The sequence below is a fragment of the Hakea prostrata genome, chromosome 3 (assembly GCF_041222555.1).
Source record: "Hakea prostrata isolate BN-2017 chromosome 3, UWA_Hpros_2, whole genome shotgun sequence".
Taxonomy (NCBI): Eukaryota; Viridiplantae; Streptophyta; class Magnoliopsida; order Proteales; family Proteaceae; genus Hakea; species Hakea prostrata.
The window spans coordinates 64,897,458-64,922,433 of NC_142602.1; the positions used below are offsets into that span (position 1 = coordinate 64,897,458).

Below are 24,976 nucleotides of genomic sequence, written 5' to 3' on the forward strand. Positions count from 1 at the left end.
CTCATAATCTTATTAAACAACTTTGTTAGCTAAGCTAGCCCATAGACTTCTAAGCTTTTTCATGCTTGTATTGGGACCTTGTGCCTTGCCTATTTTCATCCTCCTTAGAGCTAGTTTTACTTTGGACATCGAAATTCTCCGCATATACATTTGAAAATTGGTGCCTTGACAAGTGGTGTAATAATCCAAATCACAGATACTTGAATTGTGTTCATTTAGGAGACTAGATAAATATGCTTCCCATCTCTTCTTGATGTCCTTATCGTGTACTAATACTTTACCATATTCACTTTTAATACATCTAACATAGTCTAGATCTATACTCTTCCTACCCTTTATTTTAGCTATCTAATAAATAAAGTTTTCCCCTTCCTTTGTACCTAGCTTATTATACAAATTTGTATACTTCTTCTCCCTTGCTTTTCCTACAATTTTCTTAGCTTTATTTCTAGCAAACTTATGCCCTTGCAGATCCTCTACATCCTTATTCCTTTGCCATGTCTTAAAACTAGCCTTCTTATTCTTAATGGCTGCTTAAACCTCACCATCCCACCACCGAGTTTCTTTATAAGAATGGAGCTTTTCTTTTGATTCTCCTATGACTTCTTTAGCCACCTTCCTAATACAAGTAGCCATCTCATTCCTCATTGTATTACTGTCCCCTTCAAATTCCCACTTTTCTTGTTTGACTATTTCATTAATGAAGATTTCAAGCAATCTCTTTTAAGTTCCACCATCTTATCCTAGGATAGGCAAACCATTATTTAGAAGCCTCCAAAAAAATCTATGATACTTGGGAAGTCCTTTTAATTTCCCGAAGAAGGACCACCATCTTTTAATTTTTGGTTGTATTCTTTTAGAAATGGTCAAATGGTTAACCATTAGTTTTGTAGTGAACTTACCTTGGTGGGAAAGAGAGAAACTCCAAGAATCCTCACCTTGGGATATATTAACTTTTGCAAGTTCTTGAGCAAAGTGAGTAGGCACATATTGGGGCAACATTTCATCATTCAAGTGGTTATCAGCAATAAATTCAGCAACTTCAGCATTAGGATCAATATGAGGAAATGCAATATTTAGACAAGATTGATTAAATCCCTTGATCCGTGGTTCTTTCCAAAAGAAAGTATGTCTCCCATTACCTGTGTTTCTTTGTACTATAGTCCTTAGCAGAGGGGTTACAAAACTAAATCTATTCCATATCCTAGATCCCTTTTTCTTGATTGTTTTATGATAAAAAAAAGAGGAGTTAGGAAAGTGTCCCCCTTAAGGACCCTAGCCCACAAGCTATCAGGTTCTGAGAGGAGTCACCATGCCTGCTTGGATAACAGAGCATCATTATGGATGCTAAGTTTTCTAAAAACTAAGCCTCCCTGAGCAGGTGGTTGGCATACTTTTCCCAGCTAATCAAGGACTGATTAGAGGAAGCCTTACTTGTGTCCCCATTCCAGAATTTGCTAATGATGAATCAAGTTTAGTAGTTACTTGCTTTGGCTCCTTAAATGGTTCATGTAGAAGAAGGTATGACAACGAGTGTAGACTTAGCTAACACTCTCCTCCCTGCAAAGCTTAAGGCATGAACCTTCCAATTGTCCAGAATGGAGGTCATCCTGTCAACAAGAATTTGAAAATCTTTCACCCTGGCAGTAGAAGACAAGATATTAGTACCCAGAAATTTACTGTTAGCTGTTATAATTGGAATAGAAAGGGTATGAGATATAGTAGATTTGATATCCTCAGGGACATTTCTGTGAACCACAAGCCACTCTTTTGATTGTTAATCTCTTGTCCTGAGAGGTCAGAGAAAACATCTAAAGCAGTTTTGATAGTGAGGACATACTCTTCCATTGCTTTGCAAAAAATGAATACATCATCTGCAAAGAATAAGTGAGTAATTTCCGGAGCAAAGCGACCTAGATGTATTCCTTTGAAATATTTCAGGTCATGATATGCCCCTAAAAGCCTAGACAATACCTCCATAGCACAAAAAAATAAGTAGGGACTCAAAGGGCATCCTTGTCGAAGACCCCTCGAAGGGGGGGGGTAGCAGCCAATGGGAGATCCTTCTAATTTTAATGCAAATGAAAGTGTAGATCAAAATTCTTATCAATTTAATCTGTTCTTCATTAGATCATAGGGTATTTGATGGCTAGAAGGAAATCCCATTCTTGCCTATCATATGCATTTTGACAAATCGATCTTCATAGCTACAAACCCTACTTTCCCCTTTTTTCGTTTTGTTCAGGTAATGAAATATCTCATGTGCTATGGAGATATTGTCCATCATTTGCCGTCCAGGACAAAGGCTTCTTGCGGGGGAGAGACAAACTTATTAAAGGAGAGGTTTAAGTGTATCTGCCAGTATTTTGACCAGAATTTTTTAAGCTACATTAGAGAGATTAATGGGTTGAAAGTCTCCTACATTACAGGTTTTATTAGTGCAAAAAAGGGACAGGGTAGAGAACCCGAAGCCGTATGCCAATGATAAATTAAATGACCCGTTGTTGTCCCTTATGCTGCGTTTAGTTATTTGTGATTCTTAAGGGAAGTTTGGAACAGCAAATCATTCCAGACATAAGAACAATGCTTATTTTAAGTATGCTTTTGAAAAGGTTTCTAGGATGCGTGTTTGGCTGAGTAGAAGTCTATTAACAGTAAAACTGGATTACCTTGAATCATGTCTTGATGAAAAAAAAAAAAAACCCCATAGATGATGGGAGAAACCTGGGTTTTCTTCGCTCATGTGCAAAAGATCTAATACTTGGTTAGAAGAGAGCCGACAAACTTTTGATCAAATCATATTTTCCCAGTATTGCAGCGAGAATCATGGTGGGAGATCTCGTTAGATATCTCTTTTTTTCATATAGGCGGAGACGAGACGGAGGTTGAGAGTAGAGAGTTGGGATATCTTGCTCGAGATCTCGCCATATCTTGCCTTGGATCTCATTGGAACTTTCAATTTTTGCTCTTTTTTGTGAATTTTGGCTGGATTTTCACTTGCAACTTGCAACTACTCTTAGTACATCTACAACATCGAAGGAAGATCAATCATTCTCTGCTTGTCTTATAAACTTATGATTTAATGACTAATATACAACTTCTAATGGTTATATAATTTATTATTCTATTCTTGAAAATTGAGATTGTGATACTCATATGGATGGAATTTTGATAACATTTAGGTTACTTGATGCATTTGATACACTTGCTTCTTATTTATATGCGTTAAAGGTTCTATATTACATGTTGTATAACCTTGCATTCCCAAATCCTATTAACATTTTGGTTTTACACTATAGGTAGACTTAGAAATCATACATAGGGTTGTTTTCTGACAAATCCTAGGCCACCAATGTGTTCAAAAGGCCTTAAATAGGCTAAATACCAAGTTTCAACCCAATTGGGACCCTAAAACCTATTGAGATGGGCCACCGAGTTGACGCCAAAAAATTGTATATCTTGACTGAGATTTCTCCGAGATGGTTGAGATCTCGGTTTTTCAAGGAGGCGAGATCTCGCTCAAGAGCAAGATCATCTACCATGGCGAGAATAATGCCTCAACAATGGGTTGGATAGAGATAGAGAGAGGAGCCTTCAGAGAAATCCTTTTTTAGACGAGTGAGCAATTCAAAGATGGAAGGACCGTCAATCTATGGGAGTTGGAGAGGACAAACTAGAGCTGAAGTAGAGCTGGTGTTCTACTCGTTTCCATGCAAGGACACAAACAGGTTTCCCCCCAATAAAATGTATTCTATGTGAATCCATGTCTTTTATACCATGCGTCTAAAAAGTGAATTCAATCTTGAGATCAGATATTGAGACATCTCAGTCATGAATCAGCCTCTCGAACTATCTGATTCTAGTGAATCACACACACACCCATGTATTTATTTATTTGTATTTTTAGACCAGACGGTTTGCTTTGTTAAACCCTAAACCATGATTCTATGAAAACTGATTGTGGAGAGCTAGCAACCAAACGCTTCCGTTTTATATGGAATTATTTCTATGAACATGTCTGTTCCTGTTTGTGGGGGGGGGGGGGGATGGCTCTGCCATTGCTTGTGGTGTTTTTGGAAATCCCTATTGCTAATTATTTACATTTTACACTCTGTTTAGAACTATTAATTAAGGTGTTGTGACCAAAATTGTAAGACATGTTGCCGCTGATTATTTACATTTTACACTTCCGTTTAGAACTATTAATTATGGTGTTGTGACCAAAATTGTAAGACATGTTACCTGGTTCTGGATTTATTTGCATTGCCTCGTTTGTTGATCTTCTTTTTTTTTTTTTTTTTTAACTCTTCCTTGTTTTCTATATGGAATCTATACTATTAACATTCAGTACTACTTCCCTCTTTTTGAATACATAATTGGACAACTTTCCAGAGAGGAGATAGTGGTCATGTAACATGAAGTGGTTCTATTTCTTATTGATATTGTGTCGGACTTATCAAAGACCAAAAGGGAGGACTGAAGGATTAAACTGGTTTTTATTTTGTTTTTAGGTTCTTGTGGAGGCTAGCAAAGCAGATAAAAATCACTTACTTGTTCATGATCGGAACAAATACCGGTCAATGTTGATTCGTGCATATTCCTCCTTCTGGATGATTGGAGGGTTTGCATTTGTTATTTACATGGGTCATCTCTATATTTGGGCTATGGTTGTTGTTCTCCAAATCTTTATGGCAAGGGAGCTTTTCACTTTACTAAGGAGATCTCATGAAGACAGGCAGCTTCCAGGGTTCAGGCTTTTAAACTGGTAAGAAAACTGGGTTTTTTTGTAAAGAGTTATAGGTGTGCCAAGGTTTCAAAATGGTTAGAAGCCCTGGCTGGTTTATGATCAAATCCAAAACCTAACCAATTTACAGATACCTATAGATGACGTCCATCATTTGCCATCCTTCTGTAATTGCATTTATTTTCACTGTGTCACCAGGCATTTTTTCTTCACAGCAGTGCTATTTGTTTATGGCCGAATTCTCAGTCAACAGCTTGTCAACACTGTAACTTCAGACAAAATTTTGTATCGATTTGTGAGCAGCCTTATGAAATACCAAATGGTTATTTGTTATTTCGTATATATTGCAGGTTGGTTAATTTCTCTATGATCATTGTTTTGTATTTTTTCTAATAAATCCTGTTATACATAGCATGACGATTACTCTTTCCTCAAATGTATACTTTTCTTCATTCATTTATCAAAGGAGAGGGAAAAATATTAAAAATAAGATGTCAGGAGCTGTAGCATATGTCTTAGGCTCAGGCTCAGGCTCAGAGAGCCTTTACCCCCATCATATGCATGGTTTGACAGAAATATGGCAGGGGAAGTAGAGATTCCAGTTGTCGGAGACTTGGAAGTTGGGTAGCTGGGGTTGTAGAGGGCATGTCTTATCAAGTTCCATTTTCTTCTTTTTGCTGGGTAAAATCCTTTCTTGCAAATGTTGGTATTGAGCTCAAGTGGTTATTTGGATATTGAAGACTGGTGATTTGCTTGGAGCTAGGTAATTTGCTTTTTGCGCCATCATGTAGCAGTTTTTGCCCTCCTATTACTCTGGATGTAGTTGCGTTGTCTTTTTTGGGTTAGGACTGGCATAGCTGTTCAGTTCTTTAGTGTCAGTGATGTTGTTATCCTTTGGTCCTCCCTCCCCCTTCCTTTTTTCAGAAGAGAATCCTTCTCTCTGGTTGGTGTTCTACGCACATGAGTTTTTTTTTTCTTTTTCCAAATGTATTTCATTTGAATTAATGTTGTATAGTGTTTTTGATTTTTCCAGAATTAGATTTTCTTGCAATTTATTGTAGTTAAAAGTATGGTATTGATTTTTTAATCCTTACTGGGTTCAGGGATTATGTGGTTTATTCTTACATTGAAGAAGAAGATGTACAAGTATCAGTTTGGCCAGTTTGCATGGACACACATGATTCTAATTGTGGTGTTCACTCAGTCTTCCTTCACAGTAGCGAATATTTTTGAAGGAATCTACTGGTAAAATGGCATACTGGAACTATTTTTTATGACTCAGTCGTTATGAACTCAAAAATTAAAATTCTTAAGCTTACCCTCTTGTCACTAATTGCATGTTCCATATTCTGAATTGTTGTAATGAGTATGCTTCTCCCCACCTTGCTTCTTAACCTTCTGTTTACTCATATTTACATGTGCTCTATGGTTATCTCTTGATGCTGCTGCTTCACTTTGTCCCTTGACCTAGTCATTTGATATACAAACTTGTGGTGCACTCTATTCAGTCTTTCCTTTCCTTTTCTCAGAGTGGTGAATGTGTAACTGTTTCATGTACTTCAGTCATATTCAATGAATCCTTGATAGAGTAAGTGTGATGGTATGGTTTAGAGAGCCAAAATTGTTTCTTATTTTTAAGTCTTAGTAATTAAGAATCAGCATACATTGTGTAGTTATAAACTTATAATTAGTATTATGCTATTATGTAGTTACTAATTTACTATCCATTAATTGATTATTAATTGTGTGTAGGAGTTATTTTTTGGTTACATCAACTTTCAGTAAATGGGATACATAGGCTATAAAGTTGGTTTATTTGTAGGTCCTATTTAAGGGGAGGAAATTAAGGAATGTGTATCTTTGGCAATCTAAATTATTCTGCTGAGTAAAGGATAGGCTTCCTTCATAAGCCTGATGTTAGGCTTTGCCTTTAAAGCCAAAACTCCTACTTCGTCACATATTTCTTGTCTCTCCACCTACTTCTTATTATTTCTTTTACCGTGCTTATTTTAATTTGGAATTCCTGTGCGCTAACAAGAAGGAATTGATTTGTCCAGTTGTCCTAGGTTTTTGCATCAAGCATTAGTTCAAATTCCATATTTAAAGTTTTAAACTCATACAGATATACCAGCTAAAGGGTTACGATGTGTTGAAAACATGGACTGAGGTTTTCTAATTAAAATAGGATTCTGTTTCCTAATAAGTCTAGAGTTAGTTTTTTTATTTCTATTTGTTTTACATTTCCTTTTCCTACTTAGTATAGGACTAACTAGGTTGTAACTATAAATACCCTATTGGGATCTATGAATCAGATACTTTTCTGAGCAATTCTTCACATTACAACATGGTATCAAGAGCCTAATTTCAATTAGGGAGGACAGAGGAAACTAGAGAAACCTTCTTTCTCTTGATTCCCCGCTGCGGCTGTGGCTGCCGCTGCTCCCTAGACCTGCCGCTGCCGCTGCTCCCTCGATCCATTCCAGCAACCTCTCTGTTTTTCTTCTCTCAAGTACTGTGTCTCATGACTATTGCTATTGATTTCTGCTCCTAGTTTACTTTTCTCTATCAATAAAGAGTTCTCCTCCAGTTTAAGGTCAGCCACCTGAGCTTTTAGGCAACACTTCTCAGGGCAAAACTTCTGCATTTTTTTGAAATCAGTGGCATCTTCTCCTCCTGACCAGAATCCAAAACTTGAAACCACAGGGGCTGAAGAGAGTATGAGACGGTTTCTGGACCTTTATAACACATGCAACAAACATTTTGGAATTTAATTTCCTTGATTCACAGGGGGCTGTTTTTTGTAAATTCGAATAGTTTTGGGGCTGTTTTGCAAATACGAATATTTTTGGGGGCTGTTTCACAAATTTGAATAGTTTTAGGGACTTTTTGCATTATTGCCAAAATTTCAGGGACTTTTTTTGTAATTTCAAAAATTTTCAGGGATTTTTTGTAATATCAAAAGCTTTCAGGGAGCTTTATGTAAATTCAAATAGTCACAAGGAGCTATTTGTAAATTTGAGTGATTTCTTCTTGCGATGGCTGATCCCATATCTCCCTTGTCTGGTACATTTGAAGAGTCTCCCATGTTTTCCATTCATAGGGATTGTGAGTTTTCTCCGCTTCAGATGACCACTGTGAAACTTAATGGGACAAATTATCTTAGATGGTCTCGTTTAGTTTCCCTTGTTGTTGGTGCTTGTGGTCTTACTGGCCATCTTGATGGGACTTCTACCAAACCTTCCACACTTGATCTTCAACTTTTCAAGTGGTATACAGATGAATGTTGGGTCATGGGTTTTCTCATCAATTCCATTTAGAAAGTTGTTAAAGATACATACTCCAGAGTAGGCAATGATGCACAGTGCTTTGAAATTCGACGGAAAATCAATCAATTACAGCAGTAAGACCTTACTCTTTCTCAGTTCTATAACACTCTTTGGGGATATTACTAGACTTTAGATTTCTATGGGAAGTTTACACTGAAGAATGCTGAAGATGCTATTGCCTATCAACAATGGGAAGATAAACAGAGAATTTATGATTTTTTGGCAAGATTGAATATAGAATTTGATCAAATTCACGCATCGATCCTTTTAGAGAGCCTTTCCCTTCTTTGGCTCAAGCCTATGCCATGGTAAATACAGAGGACAGTCGAAGGACAGCTATGGTACACACATAGACATCTGATAGATCTGCATTAGTGGTTGGTTATGGCAATAATAAATCTAGTTCTGGTGATTTTCACCCTCCAGTAAAGTGCGAGTATTGTGGAAAAGAACGTTATTCAAAGGACAAGTGTTGGAAGTTGCATGGACATCCAACAAATTTTTGTGGATGAGGTAGGAATGGAACCAAGGGCAGCAATCAAGCATCTGCAAATCAAGCTATTTTGACACTACTCTAACACCTCTTTCCTCAAATGAGCTTTAGCGCCTTTGCCAGTTAATGTCCAGTTCCAAAGCTGACTAATCTTCTCCAGTACCGACTTCCCATGCGAGTATAGCCTCTATCATTGTTCCCTTTGTTTATCCACAATTCCCTACAGGTATTTATGGTTGTCAAAATGTCAATTTGACTTATCCCTCCTTGGTAATCGACTCTGGGGCAACCGACCATATGACAGGCTCATCTAATTTGTTTCATACTTATTCATCTGTTCCTTTTGCTCAGGATGTTCGAATAGCTGATGGATCTCTCTCCCCTATCTCTGAAAGGATCTATTATCTTTACCTTATCTAATGTTTTGCATGTTTCTAAGTTTTTGGTTAATCTTTTATCTCTTAGTAGCCTTACTCGTGATATTAACTGCGAAATAACGTTATTTCCTTCTCATTGTGTGTTTTAGGACCTGGAAATGGGGCTTACAATTGGCAGTGGTTGATAGAAAGAGGGGCTTTACTTAATGGATGGGTTCCCATCAGCTCTTTCTACGGTCTTTAGTTCCACCTCTCCTGCACTTTTTACCTTATTGCAATGACATGGTCGTTTTGGCTATGTTCCTTTACCTATTTTGTCCAAGTTATTTTCCTGATCTAATTAAAAGATGTAATTTAAATGATTTTTATTGTGAGGCATGTATTTTGGCCAAACAGACCAGACATGTTTACCCTATTTCAAATAATTGTAGTAGAATCCTTTTTTTAGTCATTCACTCTGATGTGTGGGGTCCTTCTCTGACCGTGTCTATACCTGGTCATAGATGGTTTGTTGCCTTTATTGACTGTTGCATTAGGACCACATGGGTTTACTTACTTTACTATAAAGGTGATGTTTTCTCGTGTTTTCAAAATTTTCATAATATGATTAGGACTTATGATTAATGGGTTATATAAAACTTCAACGTGTATACTTTACATTCTTTCTCGAAATTAGATGAACCTGAGTACTGATGACAATCCTTTTCATTAGATACACCCTTCCTACTTAGCAATCCATGGCATTATACACCAAATTAGTTGCGTCGACACCACCTCAAAATGGGGTTGCTGAATGCAAGAATAAACATGTACTTGAGGTAGCACGTTCCTTCATGTTTACTATGCATGTGCCTTTTGGGTTTTGGGGTGACGTCGTCGTCGTTCTTATTGTGGCATATCTAATTAACCGAATGTCTTTCCGAGTCTTAGACCAGTGCTGTCCCTTGGAGGTTCTTTTAGGGACAACAACCTTTACAGTGCCACCTAAGATTTTTGGATGTGTTGCCTTGGTCTGGAACCACCATGTTCATGGAAAGTTAGATCCTCGTGGGTTAAAGTGCATTTTCTTGGGTTATCCTCCTACACATAAGGGGTAGAGGTGTTATCATCCTAGTTTTCGTCGTTTTTTCTTCTCTATGGATGTTGTGTTTTAGGACCATATTCCTTATTTTCCCCCTACACCTCTTAAGGGGGAGAGTTTTAGTGAAGAGGTTCCATTTTTGATTCCTCCTTTCGATATTTCTCCTAAGATTGCTGCAGATGACCCTCCTTTGGAAGATGGAGTGACTGGACAGGAACAGCTGGTGGATGATATACAGGGGGAGACTAAACCTCTGAAGACCTATCAAAGAAAGCAACGAATGACCCCTTTTGAACCAAACTAGTTAAAAGCTTTGGTTTCTGGCCCTGAACAATCCGTTCCTCCAGGTGAGTTTGTCTTTGACCCTTCTTCTGATCCTACTTTAGGCTTACCAATTGCATTAAGAAAACATCCTATTTCCAATTATGTTTCATATCAGTCCCTATCCTTAAAATTTCAAAGTTTTATTTCGTCTTTGTCCTCTACTTGTGTTCTTAACACTTGGCAGGAGACATTATCTCACTCAAACTGGAAGGAAGCTATGGATGAGGAAATGCAAGCTCTGGAGAAAACAAAACGTGGGACTTGTGACTTTGCCCACAGGAAAGCAGATTGTTGGGTGAAAATGGGTGTTTGTGATCAAACATAAGGTAGATGGGACTTTTGAAAGGTACAAGGCAAGATTGGTGGCCAAAGGCTTCACTCAGACTTATGGCGTTACCAGGAGACATTTGCCCCTGTTGCCAAGATGAACAGTTCTTACTATTATTTCATGTGCAATTAATAAAGGGTAGAGTTTACAATAGTTAGATGTGAAGAATGCCTTTTTGCATGAAGAACTCTAAAAAGAGGTATATATGGATGTACCATCTGGGTATTCTACTACCAAGACTTATAGGAAAGTGTGCAATTTAAAAAGGGCTTTATATGGGTTGAAGCAATCTCCAAGAGCGTGGTTTGAAAGGTTCCATAAGGCAATGATATCTAATGGCTATAGCCTATAAGCAGAGCAATGCAGACCACACTTTGTTTATTAAAAGAGATGGTTCCCACACTCCTACGATGATATTGTGATCACAGGTAGTAGTGTGGTGAGATTTCAACATTGAAGACTTTTTTGGGAACTGAATTTGAGATCAAAGACATGGAAAAACTTAATATTTCCTAGGTTTAGGGTTGGCATATTCTATTAGCGGTGTATCTCTATCTCAGAGGAAGTATATATTGGATCTTCTTGAGGAAATTGGGATGCTAGGATGTAAGCCTGCTGAGACTCCTAGTAAGCCTAACCTACATTTGAAGGCAAATGAAGGAGAACCAATTGACAAGATAAGGTATAAAAAATTAGTGGGAAAGTTGATTTATCTGTCTCACATTAGACCTGACATCACATTTGCAGTTAGTCTTGTTAGCCAATATATGCATGATCCCTACTTCTCACACTTGGATGCAATATATTGGATCTTGAGATACTTGAAGGCTACTCTAGGAAAATGGATTTTAATTTTAGCTCATGAACATCTAAAGATTGAGGCATATACAGATGCAGACTGGGCAGGATGTTCAGATGATAGGAGGTCTACCTCTGGGTATTGTGTGTATATAGGAGGTAGCTTTGTGACTTGGAGAAGCAAGAAACAGGTTGTGGTTGCGCAGTCCAGTGCCGAGGCCGAGTTTAGGGTGATTGCTCAAGGCATTTGTGAGATACTATGGCTTAAAGGGCTGCTTCAGGAGGTTGGGACAGATTGGAGGTTCCTATACAGTTATACTCAAATGTAAGTCAATGATCAACATAGCTCATAACCCAGTACAACATGATAGGACTAAGCATGTGGAGATTGACAAACATTTCATCAAAGAGAAGGTTGAGGCTGGGTTGATCCGTATCACCTTTGTTACTTCAAACGAGCAGCGGGCTGATGTACTCACAAAGAGCTTGAGCACGAATATATTCAATTACATTATGACAAGTTAGACATGATAAATATCTATGCTCAAACTTGAGGGGGAGTGTTGAAAATATGGACTAAGGTTTTCTAATTAGAATAGGATTCTATTTCCTAATAAGTCTAGAGTTAGTTTTTTATTTCTATTTGTTTTACATTTCCTCTTTCCTACTTGGTATAGGACTTAACTAGGTTGTAACTATAAATACCCTGTTGGGGTTTATGAATCAGATACTTTTTTGAGCAATTCTTCACATTACAACATGGTGTGATCATAACTTCCAAGGGGTATATGGGAATCGGGACCCACATAGAGACAAACTTGATCACAGCTGTCTTAATTTTGTTCCTTGATATTCACCTGAAGAGAAGACCTACAACTTGATGTAATTTGGTTGTTTCAAAATAGTTAAGAATGCCTTCCTTCATGGGAAAATTCAGGAGGAAGTGTATATGGATATTCCACTAGGGAATACTTCTTCTGAGACTCATGGAAAGGTATGCAAACTAAAACATGCTCTTTATGGGTTGGAGCAATCCCCAAGACGTGGTTTGGAAGATTTTATAAAGTTATAGTGTCTATCAATTATAAACAAAGCAATGCTGATCATACCCTATTCATCAAGAAGACAGATACTAATATAACTATATTGTTGGTGTATGTGGATGACATTGTTTTTACAGAAAGCAGTACAACAGAGATGTTGGCCTTAAAGGCATTCTTGGGACCTGAGTTTGAAATTAAAGACATAGGAAAGCTCAAGTATTTTTTAGGCATAGGATTGGCATATTCTGCTAACGGCATCTCTCTTTCACGAAGAAATTTTACTCTGGATTTACTAACTGAAACGAGGATGTTGGGTTGCAAGCCAGCTGAAACACCCATTGAGCCTAATTCACACAAAAAAGCCAAAGAAGGGAGAACTTGTGGATGAGACCAGCTATCAAAGGCTAGTGGGAAACTGATTTATTTGTCCTACAGGCCACATTAGACTAGATATTACTTGTGTAGTTAGCCTAGTAAGCCAATACATGCATAATCCTCATTTCTTTCATCTTGATGTTGTCTATAGAACTCTAAGATACCTAAAGTTAGCTCCAGGAAAAGGTATCCTAATTTCCTCTCATGGATGTCTGAATATTGAGGCCTAGAAAGATGCAAATTGGCTTTGATTGGGTAGGATTTCTAGATGACAAAATCCACTTCAGGTTATTGTACCCATGTGGGAGGAAATTTAGTAACTTAGAGAAGCAAGAAACAAGCAGTCGTTGCTAGATGCAGTGCTGAAGTAGAATTTAGAGCAATGGTACAAGATTTTTGTGAGGTGTTATGCTTGAAGGGGCTACTTCAAGACTTAAGTGCAGAGCTAAAAATACCTATACAGTTGTTCCCAGACAGCAAGTTTGCCATTAGCATAGCCCATGATCCAGTCCAACACAATAGAACCAAGCATGGAGATTGATAGACATTTCATCAAAGAAAAAAAAATTGTATCTGGATTGATTATCATCTCTTTTGTCTCATCCCACAATTAGAAGGCTGATATTTTCACTGAGAGTCTGAGTACTAAGATTTTTGGCTACGTTACTAGCAAGTTGGGCATTGATAGACAGCTATGCACCAACTTGAGGGGGAGTGTTGTAATTCCAAGAATAAAGTGTAGGAATTAGAATTGTCTCTAGGATATTATTTGTAATAGTCCCATGTCGGAAATTTCTTTTCTCCTCTTTTCCATGTGGCATCTTGTTGGCAGTTCTCAGATCTGAATCCTCGTCTAATTCGACAAGGATGATAGAACTCTGAAGCTTTCTCCTCAGCCAAAGACTTTCACCAGCTGAGAAGAACCAGTAAAGTAGTTCTATTCAACAAAAGTGAGAAAGGGAATTGGGTGGTGGAGAATTAGAAACATAAAAGAAGGAAGAAGCGAGGTCTGATAAGGGAAGTAAAATAAATTTGACCTGAGAAAGAATATCAGTCTAGACCATTGTATGAGAACTTGCTGAGACCTTTTCTTTTTTTGCTGACTGAGATTGCAAATTAATATGTTGTCATGTCTTGGTCAAATTTTGGCAATATCTTGGTCTATGTCAGAATTTTGTGCTTCCTATGTGAATCTGGCTATGATTTCAACATTAGAGAGAAGAAAGTACCCTGCGTTGTGATTTTGACCACCAAGCTGACATTGGAGATCGAGTTCTCGAGCCTCAGTCTGGACCAGACAGAGAGCAAGGAGGAGAAGAACCCAGCCATATAGCCTGAACATTGCTAGGGAGTTTAAACCATTTTTTTTCTTCTTCAATACATTCAGTCAACTATAAATATTTCTCTGGATTGCTTGCGTACTATAGATTTGCTAACAAAAACCAACAATTGGACTATATGACTGAACTAGAGTTTGAATCAAAATCAAATCTCAACTCTTAAGTCACGCTGCTAACAGAAAATAACAATTGACAATAACAATTCTTACATGCCACACAAATGGGGTTGCTCAGCTGGTAAAACCAAAACCTTGCAAAGAAGATGTCATGAGTTCAACTCTCCTTGGCACCCAACTATCACTAGAAGAGAGGGTTTTCGGGGTTTTTTTTTTTTTTTTTGGGGGGGGGGGGAGCCAACCGGGGGGGAGCCAACCTCCAGTAGCCTTCGTACCACAATTGAACAAAGTGTGTGTAACTGCTAGATGTTACTATTTTCTGAGTGCCTTCCATTGGACGTTATGTTGTTTTCACCCCTTTTATGCAATCCTGTGACTATTCTTTTTCTTGCACTTGACTAATGTATTTATGTAGACAATATTTTGTCATAATATTTATTTTTCCTGAAAAATTTTAGATGCGCATGCAGGTTTCTTCTTCCAGCATCACTTATTGCAGTCAATGATATTGCTGCCTACTTTATTGGTTTTTTCTTTGGTCGAACACCTTTAATCAAGTTGTCTCCGAAGAAAACTTGGGAGGGTTTCATTGGAGCATCTGTTGTAACTATAATCGCTGCATTTGTGGTGAGTTCATGTATTCTTTTCCCAATAGCTACAAAGGAAAGCTTCTGAGCATCTTTTGATTAATACCTGGTTCTTGGGAAGTGTTCGTCCAAAATCTTTTTACTGTCCTTGTCTTCATTGTTTTATTGCTAGCCAGACTTGGGGAGTTATTTCTGATTCCTTTTTGTTTTAAGTTGAATCAATGTCATGTTCAAATTGTCAACAGAGGAACATGTCTAGTTATGAGAGTTACAGTTCTATATCCAATGGCTTTTGTTTGATGAACTATAGGCAATCTAACTGATATGGTCATCTTGGTTTCAAAGCTAGACCGTTCTCACTGTCTCTGTGTTTGGAATAAGTTCTCTAGTTATCCTCATGGTTTCCATCCTAATGTTGTTTCTATTCATTTTATTTATTTATTATTGATACATAGATTCAAGCATGCTAGAGTTTTACATTTTGAATACTTAATATATCATATACTTATGAGGTTTTCTAGGTCTTGATTTCTAGATGTCAATTAATTTGGATGTAGTCTGACATGATATTGTTGCTTTGTGTCTTGTGCAGCTAGCAAATATCATGGGGCGTTTCCAGTGGCTAACATGTCCAAGGAAGGTAACTTTTGAATGTGTAGTGGCTTCTGAGTTTCTATAGTCACTCAAAAGCGTTTGTATGCTGTTTACTATCCTACTTCATGGGAAAAACTTGTGCAGGACCTATCAACTGGTTGGCTTCACTGTGATCCTGGTCCCCTGTTCAAGCCTGAATACATTTCCTTGCCTGACTGGGTGAGTGAACAGTACATCATTCTGAGTGTTTAATAGAAAGCTGAAAGAAATAATCAAATTCTGGGAGATTAATTATTTTTCATGATAGCAGTCATTTATCAGTAAGCTTTGTTATGTAACAGTCTTTTTGGATTGGTGCTTGATTTTTATTTAAAGTTCTTACAATGACTATTGTAGCTTCTTCCATGACTTTCAGTGAATATGGTTGTCCCTAGAAGTATCATTTGTTCCAGAGTGGTGGGTTATCAAGTTGTGTTCAATAGTCGAGAGGCCTGAGTAGTCATGGGATTATTTAGAGGAAGAGGGATATGATCAAGTGCTTGAGTTTGGTGGAGTTACAGTGGTTTGGAGTTGTGCTGTGTTGGCTGACGCTAGGACTATAAAATGTGTTTTCTGATTGCTAACCAGGGTTGTCTTGTCCGGGAATCAAGTTCCATATGAAACACTTTAAGAAGATCTAGTGTGTTCGTTGTCAAGTTGGAACTGGCCAGAAGAGATTAAGAAATGGCAAAATTTGTGAGGTTCGGATTCACACTGATAATCTCAATAATTTGAGGAAGGCGTTCTGTAGCCTTTGTTTCTCATTTGTTGAAGAGACTGGGAGGTTCTTAAATTTGACTGGCTGTAAAGGTCCACTTGTAAATCATTTATTGGACAGAACAAGGTGTTAGGGCCCTGGGATCATGCCACATGGAGGAGAAAGAGGGAAGAACCAACTGCTGGTTGGTGGACTACAAATAGGGGGAAGGAGTGAGGGAAGGATATGCAATGTTTTATGTGAGTGATTTTGAGCAGCCTATGGCTGAGGGACAGCATTGTATATTTGTATGCTGTGGGTGTGACTGCCACCATTGTAACCAGTTTATCTTGTTATTTTACTTGTTTTGTTATTAATTTTCTTATTTGATTCTCAGGTTCTTATCACAAGGACTACGCATAATCGAAGGTAGCGGTGAGCATACGCATGTTTGTTCCATATTTATGCTATCCTGAAGTGGCCTCTATTGGATATGCAAAAATATGTGACTAGAACTGTAGGAACATGTTGTATCACATTAGGGTTCTAGTATCATGCTGTTTTCTTGAGTTCCTTGAGTAATGGGATGAGTTGCATCTGGGGTTGGTTGAGATTCCAAATTTCAAATTGCAGTGGGGTGAGAAATGGCCTCGTAAACAAGTTAAGTGGAGTTTTTGGTGGTTGTGGTCTTGTGGAAACAAAGGAAAAGTTGAGTTGGGAGGACAGGAATGAGTAACTTAGTGTTAGCTTCATCACGTACTAGCCTACTAGGTGTGGAGCATAGTTGTTAAGGCGTTGCCTAGGCGTCCGAGCGCCCTTGGAGACCCCAAGTCGAGCAGCACTTCACTTTTAGCCCATAAGTCGGTCGCCTTGGGCTCTAAGGTGTCACCTCAGGCGCCTAGGCCACCCTAGACCCCTAGGCGACCGCCTTTATCTGTTTTTAAAGCCATAGTGTCTATGATTCCAAATCGAAGGCAGCCAATTCATTGGAAATTAGATTCCAATTGGGAATCAACTAATGGTTGAAACTAATTTGCATACTCATATAGGTGCTACATGGGATCAATTGCTACATTTACCCAACAAAAAAAAAAAAGAGAGAAGTAAACTCGAGCGACTCGTGTCAAAAGCCCAAAACTCTGTCGTAAAGCCCTAAAAGCTCTCGGCCTCTTGCTACTCTCTTCCTCTTGATCGACGACGACGATGACAACTTGCGGCAACCATTCTCTTTGATCAATGACAATTACTCTCTCTGGCGACTTCTTTCTTCTTCTTTTTATTTTTTATTTTTTCAAAAAAGTCTGGTATAAACCTCTGTAGTTGCAGAGACCATTCTCAAGTGGCAGTAGCAGCAATGGCACTCCGGTGGTTCTTTGCATCGCAGCATCTCAGGCAAAGGTTGGCTATGCTGTTTCTTCTTCTTTCTTCTGCTTTTTTTCCCCCCTAAAAAGTCTGGTACAAGACTCCGTAGTTGCAGCAATCAATCTAAAGTTGTAGCGGCAGCGGTACTTTGCATCTTAGGCGAAGGTTGGCGATGCTGTTTCTTCTTTCTTCTTCTTTTTCTCTTTTGTTAATCTGTGATTTTATTTTGACTAATAATCTGTAAAGTAGTCTTAACAAGATCATAGATTAACGAAAGAGGAAAAAAGAGAGCTAACTAGCCTGAACCGACTATCTCCTGGCGCCAGAGATGAGCTGAAGCACAACGTCTTCTTCCAATCTCTGTTGCGCTCTCCTTCTCCGTCCCCACTTCCCCCACCTCTGACCAGCATCAACCTCTTGCAAAACCTTGGAACTCCCTCTTCACTAAGCAATTCCCCCCAATTGAGAACCTAAACCTCTCCTTCATTCCCCCTGCTACAATCAGCCACTATCCCCTTGCTCGTTGCCCTGCCATTGCTGCTGCCCCAGGTATCTCCTGCTGGAAATCCGCCATCATTGGCCAATTTCTTGGCCTTGTTCCCTCTTTCAACACCCTAAAAGCCTCTCTTGCCAAACAATGGAAAGCTTCGGGTCTTATGGATTCATACCTGTTAGATTCTTGAATTTTCCTGTTCAGTTTCTCCTCCATGGATTGTCAAGAATGTGCTTTAGCTGGTTCCCATTGGTCGATTGGAAAATCATAGATTTTTGTCGACTTCAACACCCTTCTCCAGTGGATCAACCTCCCTGGATTGCCTCTTGAATTCTGGAACTGCGACTACCTCAGTAGAATCGGCTCTGCAATCGGTTTCCCCTTGCGCACTGAGGTCAAAACCCTCACGATGGAGAGACTCTCGTACGCCAGGTTGTGCGTTGACTTCCCTATTGCTAAAGCCTTCGTTGCTTCGGTTTTGATCATTGATGACAATGGCTTATCGTATGAATAAGTTATTGTGTATGATTGGATACCTCTATGTTGCAATTTTTGCTGCTACTTCGGGCACAAAGAAGCATCCTGCGCCTTTGTTACTCAAGCTTGAGCCATTATTCACCCTCATCTGAAGAACGCTGCTTGTAAAGAAGCCTCTGATAAGCTTCCCACTGAGACTGCTCTTTCGTCCGAAAAGATGCCCTTGGTCACCAATTCTCCTCTGAGAATAATCGACGCTCTTGAGAAAGTTACCGTAACTTAGGAACCTCTTGTTCACTCCACCGCCACTGAAGACACCGGTGGACTTGAAGATTCTAGGCCCTTTCATGCTATAACTTACCGGCCAGTCATAAAAGGGCTCCAGAAAGTTGCCGTCGGCACCTGCACTGCTCCCCAGGCTGTTCAAGAAATTACGATCCCTGTCGGTGCTCATCTGTCTCCTGTAAATCCGGTTTTCACGCAAAGCATTGCCGCCGCTGCAAGCTCCATCACCTCAGATGCATATCCCAAGGCTTCGAAAATCATATCAAGTCAATCCGATCACCGTTTGGTGAGTCCAAGCCTGGTAAAGAGACCCAATCCCTTACCTTTCACAAAAACTGCAAGTCTTCCACCTTCGCCTCTACCCGGATACCGGAGTGGAGGTGGTGGGCTTGAGAGGAAGAACGAGCTTAAAGAGAAGGTGGATATGGGTTATGGGCCTACCAGGCAAAGTTAAGAGAGGAGGCCCATGGGGCGTTGGAGGATTAGTCCCAATAGGATTGGGCTTAGGGTGGAGAGTGGTAGGAGGGTTGCGGGATGGGTTGGGTCGTTTATTGGGCTTGGGCTTGGTCGAAATGGAGATTGGCTTGTTTGAAGGGTTGGTTAAAAGGGCTTTTGGGTGGATTAGATCGGAATTGGCGGACCGGAGGTTTAACGAAGGATAAGAAGAGGTGGTGGTCGTGTTCATAAGGGTGTTAGGTATCCGGGTAGAGGTGAAGGTGGAAGACTTGCAGTTTTCGTGAAAGGTAAGGGATTGGGTCTCTTTACTAGGCTTGGACTTACCAGACGGTGATCGGATTGACTTGAGCTGATTTTCGAAGCCTTGGGATATGCATCTGAGGTGATGGAGCTTGTAGCGGTACATCATAGTTGGTTGAACAACGGTCCTATAAAATTTTCCTTTAAGCTTTAATGGAATACGCCGATCACATAAGACCCCCCGGACACACCTCTCCACTTCATCCACCCTATTTTAATTCTTTGGGAAACCTCATCCTCTAAATCACCTCTTTTACTTATGATTGAACCTAGGTACCTAAAACAATCACTTTGAGGAATCTCTTTATCGTCAAGTATCACCACCTCATCATCTGCCCGATCATGACTAAAGTTACAAACTAGATATTCTGTCTTCGATCTACTAAGTTTAAAGCCTTTTGATTCCAAAGCTACTCTCCATGATTCTAATTTGGTATAATCCCCACTTGGGTCTCATCAATCAACACAATATCATCCACAAAAAGCATACACCAGGGGACCTCATCTTGAATGTCTTTCGTTAATTCATCCATTACTAGTGCAAATCGATATGGGTTTAAAGTTGACCCTTGATGTAGCCCAACTGTTATCGGGAATTCATTACTTTGTCCCCCCACTGTTCTAACACTAGTCACCGAACCATCATACATATCCTTAACTATATCTTCATATTTACTTACAACACTGATTTTCTCTAGTACTTGCCAAATTAATGCTCTAGGGACTCTATCATAAGCTTTTTCTAGGTCAATAAATACCATATGGTCTTTCCTACATTCTCTATACCTTTCCATAAGTCTCCTAATTAGGTAAATAGCCTCCGTTGTAGATCTTCCCGGCATAAACCCAAATTGGTTCTCCGTAATTGTAGTTAAGTGTCTCAAATGGGTTTCAATTATTCTCTCCCATAATTTCATCGTATGGCTCATCAATTTAATGCCCCTATAGTTATTACAACTTTGAATATCTCCTTTATTTTTGTAAATTGGAACCATGACGCTTCTCCTCCATTCATCTGGCATTTTCCTTGTGCTCATAATCTTATTAAACAACTTAGTCAACCAAACTAGTCCATGGGTTCCTAAGCTCTTCCATACTTCAATTAGGATTTCATCAGGACCTTGTGTCTTGCCGAGTTTCATCCTCCTTAAAGCTTCTTTTACTTCGGACATCGAAAATCTACGTATATAAGTTCGGACACTGGTGCCTTGGTGAAAGGTGTAATCGTCCGAATCATAAGTGCTTGAAGAATGCTCATTTAGTAAACTAGAGAAATAGGTTTCCCATATTTTCTTAATGTCCTCCTCACAAACTAATACTTTACCATCTCCATTTTTAATACATCTAACATGGTCAAGATCTCTACTCTTCCTATCCCTCATCTTAGCTATCTTATAAATAGATTTTCCCCCTTCCTTCGTGCCCAACTTATTGTATAATTCTTCATACTTCTTTTCCCTTGCTTTTCCCGCAATTTTCTTATTTTCATTTCTATCTAACCTATACCTTTGAAGATCCTTAACATCCTTAGTTCTTTGCCATGTCTTAAAACTAGCTTTTTTTATTCCTAATGGCAGCTTGAACTTCATTATCCCACCACCACGTCTCTCTATAAGAATGGAGCTTTCCTTTTGATTCACCTAGGACATCTTTAGCCACCTTCTTAATACACATAGCCATCTCATTCCACATTGCATTGGTATCCCCTTTAAAATCCCATTTTCCTTGTTTGACTACTTCATTAACGAAGGATTTAGAGCACTCCCCTTTCAAATTCCACCATCTTATTCTGGGATAGTTTACCTTGGACCTTTTATGTGTTATTGGGACTAAGCACAAATCTAAGACCACAAGTCTATGTTGTGGAGTTAAGCTTTCTCCCGGTATCACCTTGCAATCCTTGCACAACAATCTATCAGTCCTTCTAGTTAGGAAGAAATCTATTTGGCTTCTATGTTGTCCACTTTTGAAGGTAATTAAATGCTCATCTCTCTTTTTGAAGTAAGTATTTATAATAGATAGATCAAAAGCAGTAGCAAAATCTAAAATTAAAATCCCCTCCTCATTCCTTTCTCAAAAACCATATCCTCCATGTACATTCTCATATCCTCTTTGAACTTTTCCAATATGTCTATTTAAATCACCTCCTATGATAATCTTTTATCCTTGACGAATTCCTTGCATTAATCCATCCATATTTTTCCAAAATTCTAGCTTTAGACTTTCATCTAATCCTACTTGAGGTGCATATGCACAAATTATATTTACGAACTCTTTCTCCATTACAAGCTTGATAGCAATAATCCTATCACCCATTCTTTTAACATCCACCACATCATTTTTTAAATCTTTATCCACTATTATACCCACTCCAATTTATTTGTTTTATCCCCAGTATACCAAAGTTTAAAGTCATCCAACTCTTTGGCTTTTTTACCCTTCCATCTAGTCTCTTGAATACAAGCTACATTAATCCTTCTCCTCCTCATAACATTTATCAATTCTAAGCTCTTACCAGTTAAAGATCCTATGTTCCAAGATGCCAATCTAATCCTACGTTTATGGATTAGCTTCTTTACCTGCACTCGTCCACGGCGCGGGAACCCTTGCCTACTTATCACCGCATCCGGGCGCCGATGCGACGCTTTGCTTACAGGGGACGCCCTAGCTAACCCTTGCCCACTTATTACTACACCCAGGCCATAGTGTAGCGCGTCGCTTCTTTTGTCAGGGAACGCCCTAGCATAGCTTTTATCATATAAGGTCAAATCCATGAAAAAAAGGTTTGGCTAGACTTTTTCCCGTGCCGGCTGCCGACTTGACGCACCAACCCTCCTCCTTTACCTAGGCTTGGGACCGGCAGCAAAACACTGACGGAGTTCATTGTGGGAATATTACAAAGATAAAAATAAAAGAACCTAACAAGACAATTCTACCCTTAATGAAATAATTAATACTGCTACTGCTGCTAATGTTACTACGACCTTACGACACGACGTATAACACTTTTACATTTATGAATTGAAAATTGCGGTGAAAAAATTTCCATTTAAAATATTACATGGAAATAAACAGCCTTGGGATAAATTGTGATTACACAACTCAACCAAATACACGTATTTGGTCGGCCCATGCAATTCTACTGTTTGGCAAGATGAAGGAAGTTACTGAAGTTTCTGTCTTGGTTGTAATATACTTATTACTTAGAAGCAAAAAACTTTTGTTTCTGGATTCAACCCTTGAATCTGTGTAAGTTAATGTCCTTTAGAGTCTGGAGGATGTATGGGAAGGTTCAAAATTTTGTTTTGTTTCGTTTTGTTTCCGTGTTGTGGACCTTGTGGTTCTGTCAAGGTGACCAAAATCTTGTGATACTTCGCCGATTATGTGGTATTTTTCTTCCAAGTTTTGGTTGGTCATTTTTTTTAGTTTTAGGCCAAATTATGGCTTCAAACTTCATATGGAAACTCTATTTTAGCTCTATTAACACATTTAACAGATAAAATTGCAAAAGCAGTGACCTAAATTGGGGTTTTTTATCTGCACCCATGGTAAGCAGCATTTAGTTGAATGCTTAAGTACAACTACACCTTTACACATTGTTTAGAGGACATAAATAAGAAGTTTTTTTGTTTTAAACAAAGTAATGAGTAACTTATCAATACATATTGTCAAGTACTCACAATAATCAAGTACATGATTTTCAAGGACATCATTCCTTCATACTCTCCTAAAGTTCTGATACAATTTTTTAGTACTTAGTAAAAGTCTAACAGAACAAGAGTGGATTGTTCTTCGAGTAATGATCCATTGCGAAACAAGTCAGTTTCATGCACTTTCCCGTAGTCCATCACAAAATCTAGATTTTGAAGCATTCTTTTCTCACTTGGCAGGTGGGCAATAGGACCTTTAGTTCTACCTCTAAAAAATTTGGGCCCCAAACAACATGCCATGTGGCAAATTCTGGATCAATCTGATCTCAAAAGACCGGATCTGAAACTGAACCATGAAAACAACTGCCACAATAAGAAATGCAAAATATACCTTAGGAAATTAAATTCAAAGGCAATTGAACTTCCTAAATTGTCTGTTATGTGCAAGAATGTGCATGAAACTTGAGAAGAAAACTGTGGTCTAATAGAAACTTATTCTTTGCAGTTTCCAATTAAAGAGGTATCAATCTTGCCGGTGCAGTGGCATGCTCTAGCTCTTGGTCTATTTGCATCGATTATAGCACCTTTCGGAGGTTTTTTTGCAAGTGGTTTTAAGAGAGCTTTCAAAATCAAGGTGTCTTCATTTGATTTTTCTGCTGAATTTAGTAGGCACTTATCAGTCGTGTTTGGTTTAATAGTTTTCTGACAATCTTGCACCCCGCCGTCGGTTTAAAAAACAATTTGCAGGATTTTGGTGACAGCATTCCAGGACATGGTGGAATAACTGACAGAATGGATTGCCAGGTGACTACAAAAGCTTGAACTGATAATCTTGTGTCAAATGTCTTTACCGTATTCTTGCTTTGTTTTGTGAAGGTTATCTGGCATCATATGCATTGATTATGCACATTCATCATCAGATTGCCCCTTTTAGTTGTTCCTTTTGACTCTTTGCTTTTAAACTTTCATGACTTACGTCACAACTGCAGATGAATTGGCTGGTAGGGAAAATCATTTTGCTATTTAAGAAAGAGTAGAATTGCTTCATGTTATTGATATGAAGATGGATCAGTTTCTGAGTGTTCTGTGTTGTGCAAACTAATTGGCATTTAAATATAGGATCTCCAGTTTGAAAAATCTAATCTCTGAATCCTTGTTGGTGCTTTAATTGCTAGGGATTGGAGAAGGTTTGAGAAAGAATTACATTGCAGCTGAGAATTACTTGTATCTGATAAAATCAACAAATAGAGCCTTTGGGATGTGAAACTCAACAAAGCCCAGTTTGGATATTTTTGGTGGTGTTTCAATCTTTCCTTAAGAGAGGTTGAGACCATTTCCTATGATGGGAGGTTGTTAAACCTTATAGAGAAATGGCTTGGATGGTGATTCTTCAGAAAGGAATTATTGATTACTTGCAACAGTTTAGAAATTCTTGAGGGAATAGGAGTCCTTATGGTGTCAAGTGATTAGATCCAGGTATAATAAGGATGAAATAGTTGTCATTCAGGGCAGCTGAAGAATGTAACTTTAGAATATGGGAGGACAAATGCATAATTTTCTGTTTACCTATAGGTTATTAAGTTATTTGCTTTTGTTTTGAAGGAAGATATTGAATTCTCTTGATATCTTTGAGGATTTCTTTTATTTTATTTATTAGCGTGTGACACAAGGATGTTGTCCTTGATTAGGAT

General features: G+C 38.6%; 1 protein-coding gene across 2 annotated transcripts in view; it reads left to right on the forward strand.

Moving 5' to 3' along the window:
• LOC149022768 (phosphatidate cytidylyltransferase 1-like) overlaps positions 1–24,976 on the forward strand; it is a 46,672-nt gene that overhangs the window by 3,403 nt on the left and 18,293 nt on the right. For both annotated transcript variants that reach the window (XM_089150706.1, XM_089150707.1), the window contains 8 exons: positions 4,512–4,765; positions 4,943–5,094; positions 5,848–5,989; positions 14,816–14,972; positions 15,525–15,572; positions 15,671–15,745; positions 23,791–23,919; positions 24,033–24,089. In XM_089150706.1, the coding sequence (XP_089006832.1) occupies positions 4,512–4,765; positions 4,943–5,094; positions 5,848–5,989; positions 14,816–14,972; positions 15,525–15,572; positions 15,671–15,745; positions 23,791–23,919; positions 24,033–24,089 (1,014 nt within the window). The remainder of the gene's footprint in view (positions 1–4,511; positions 4,766–4,942; positions 5,095–5,847; positions 5,990–14,815; positions 14,973–15,524; positions 15,573–15,670; positions 15,746–23,790; positions 23,920–24,032; positions 24,090–24,976) is intronic.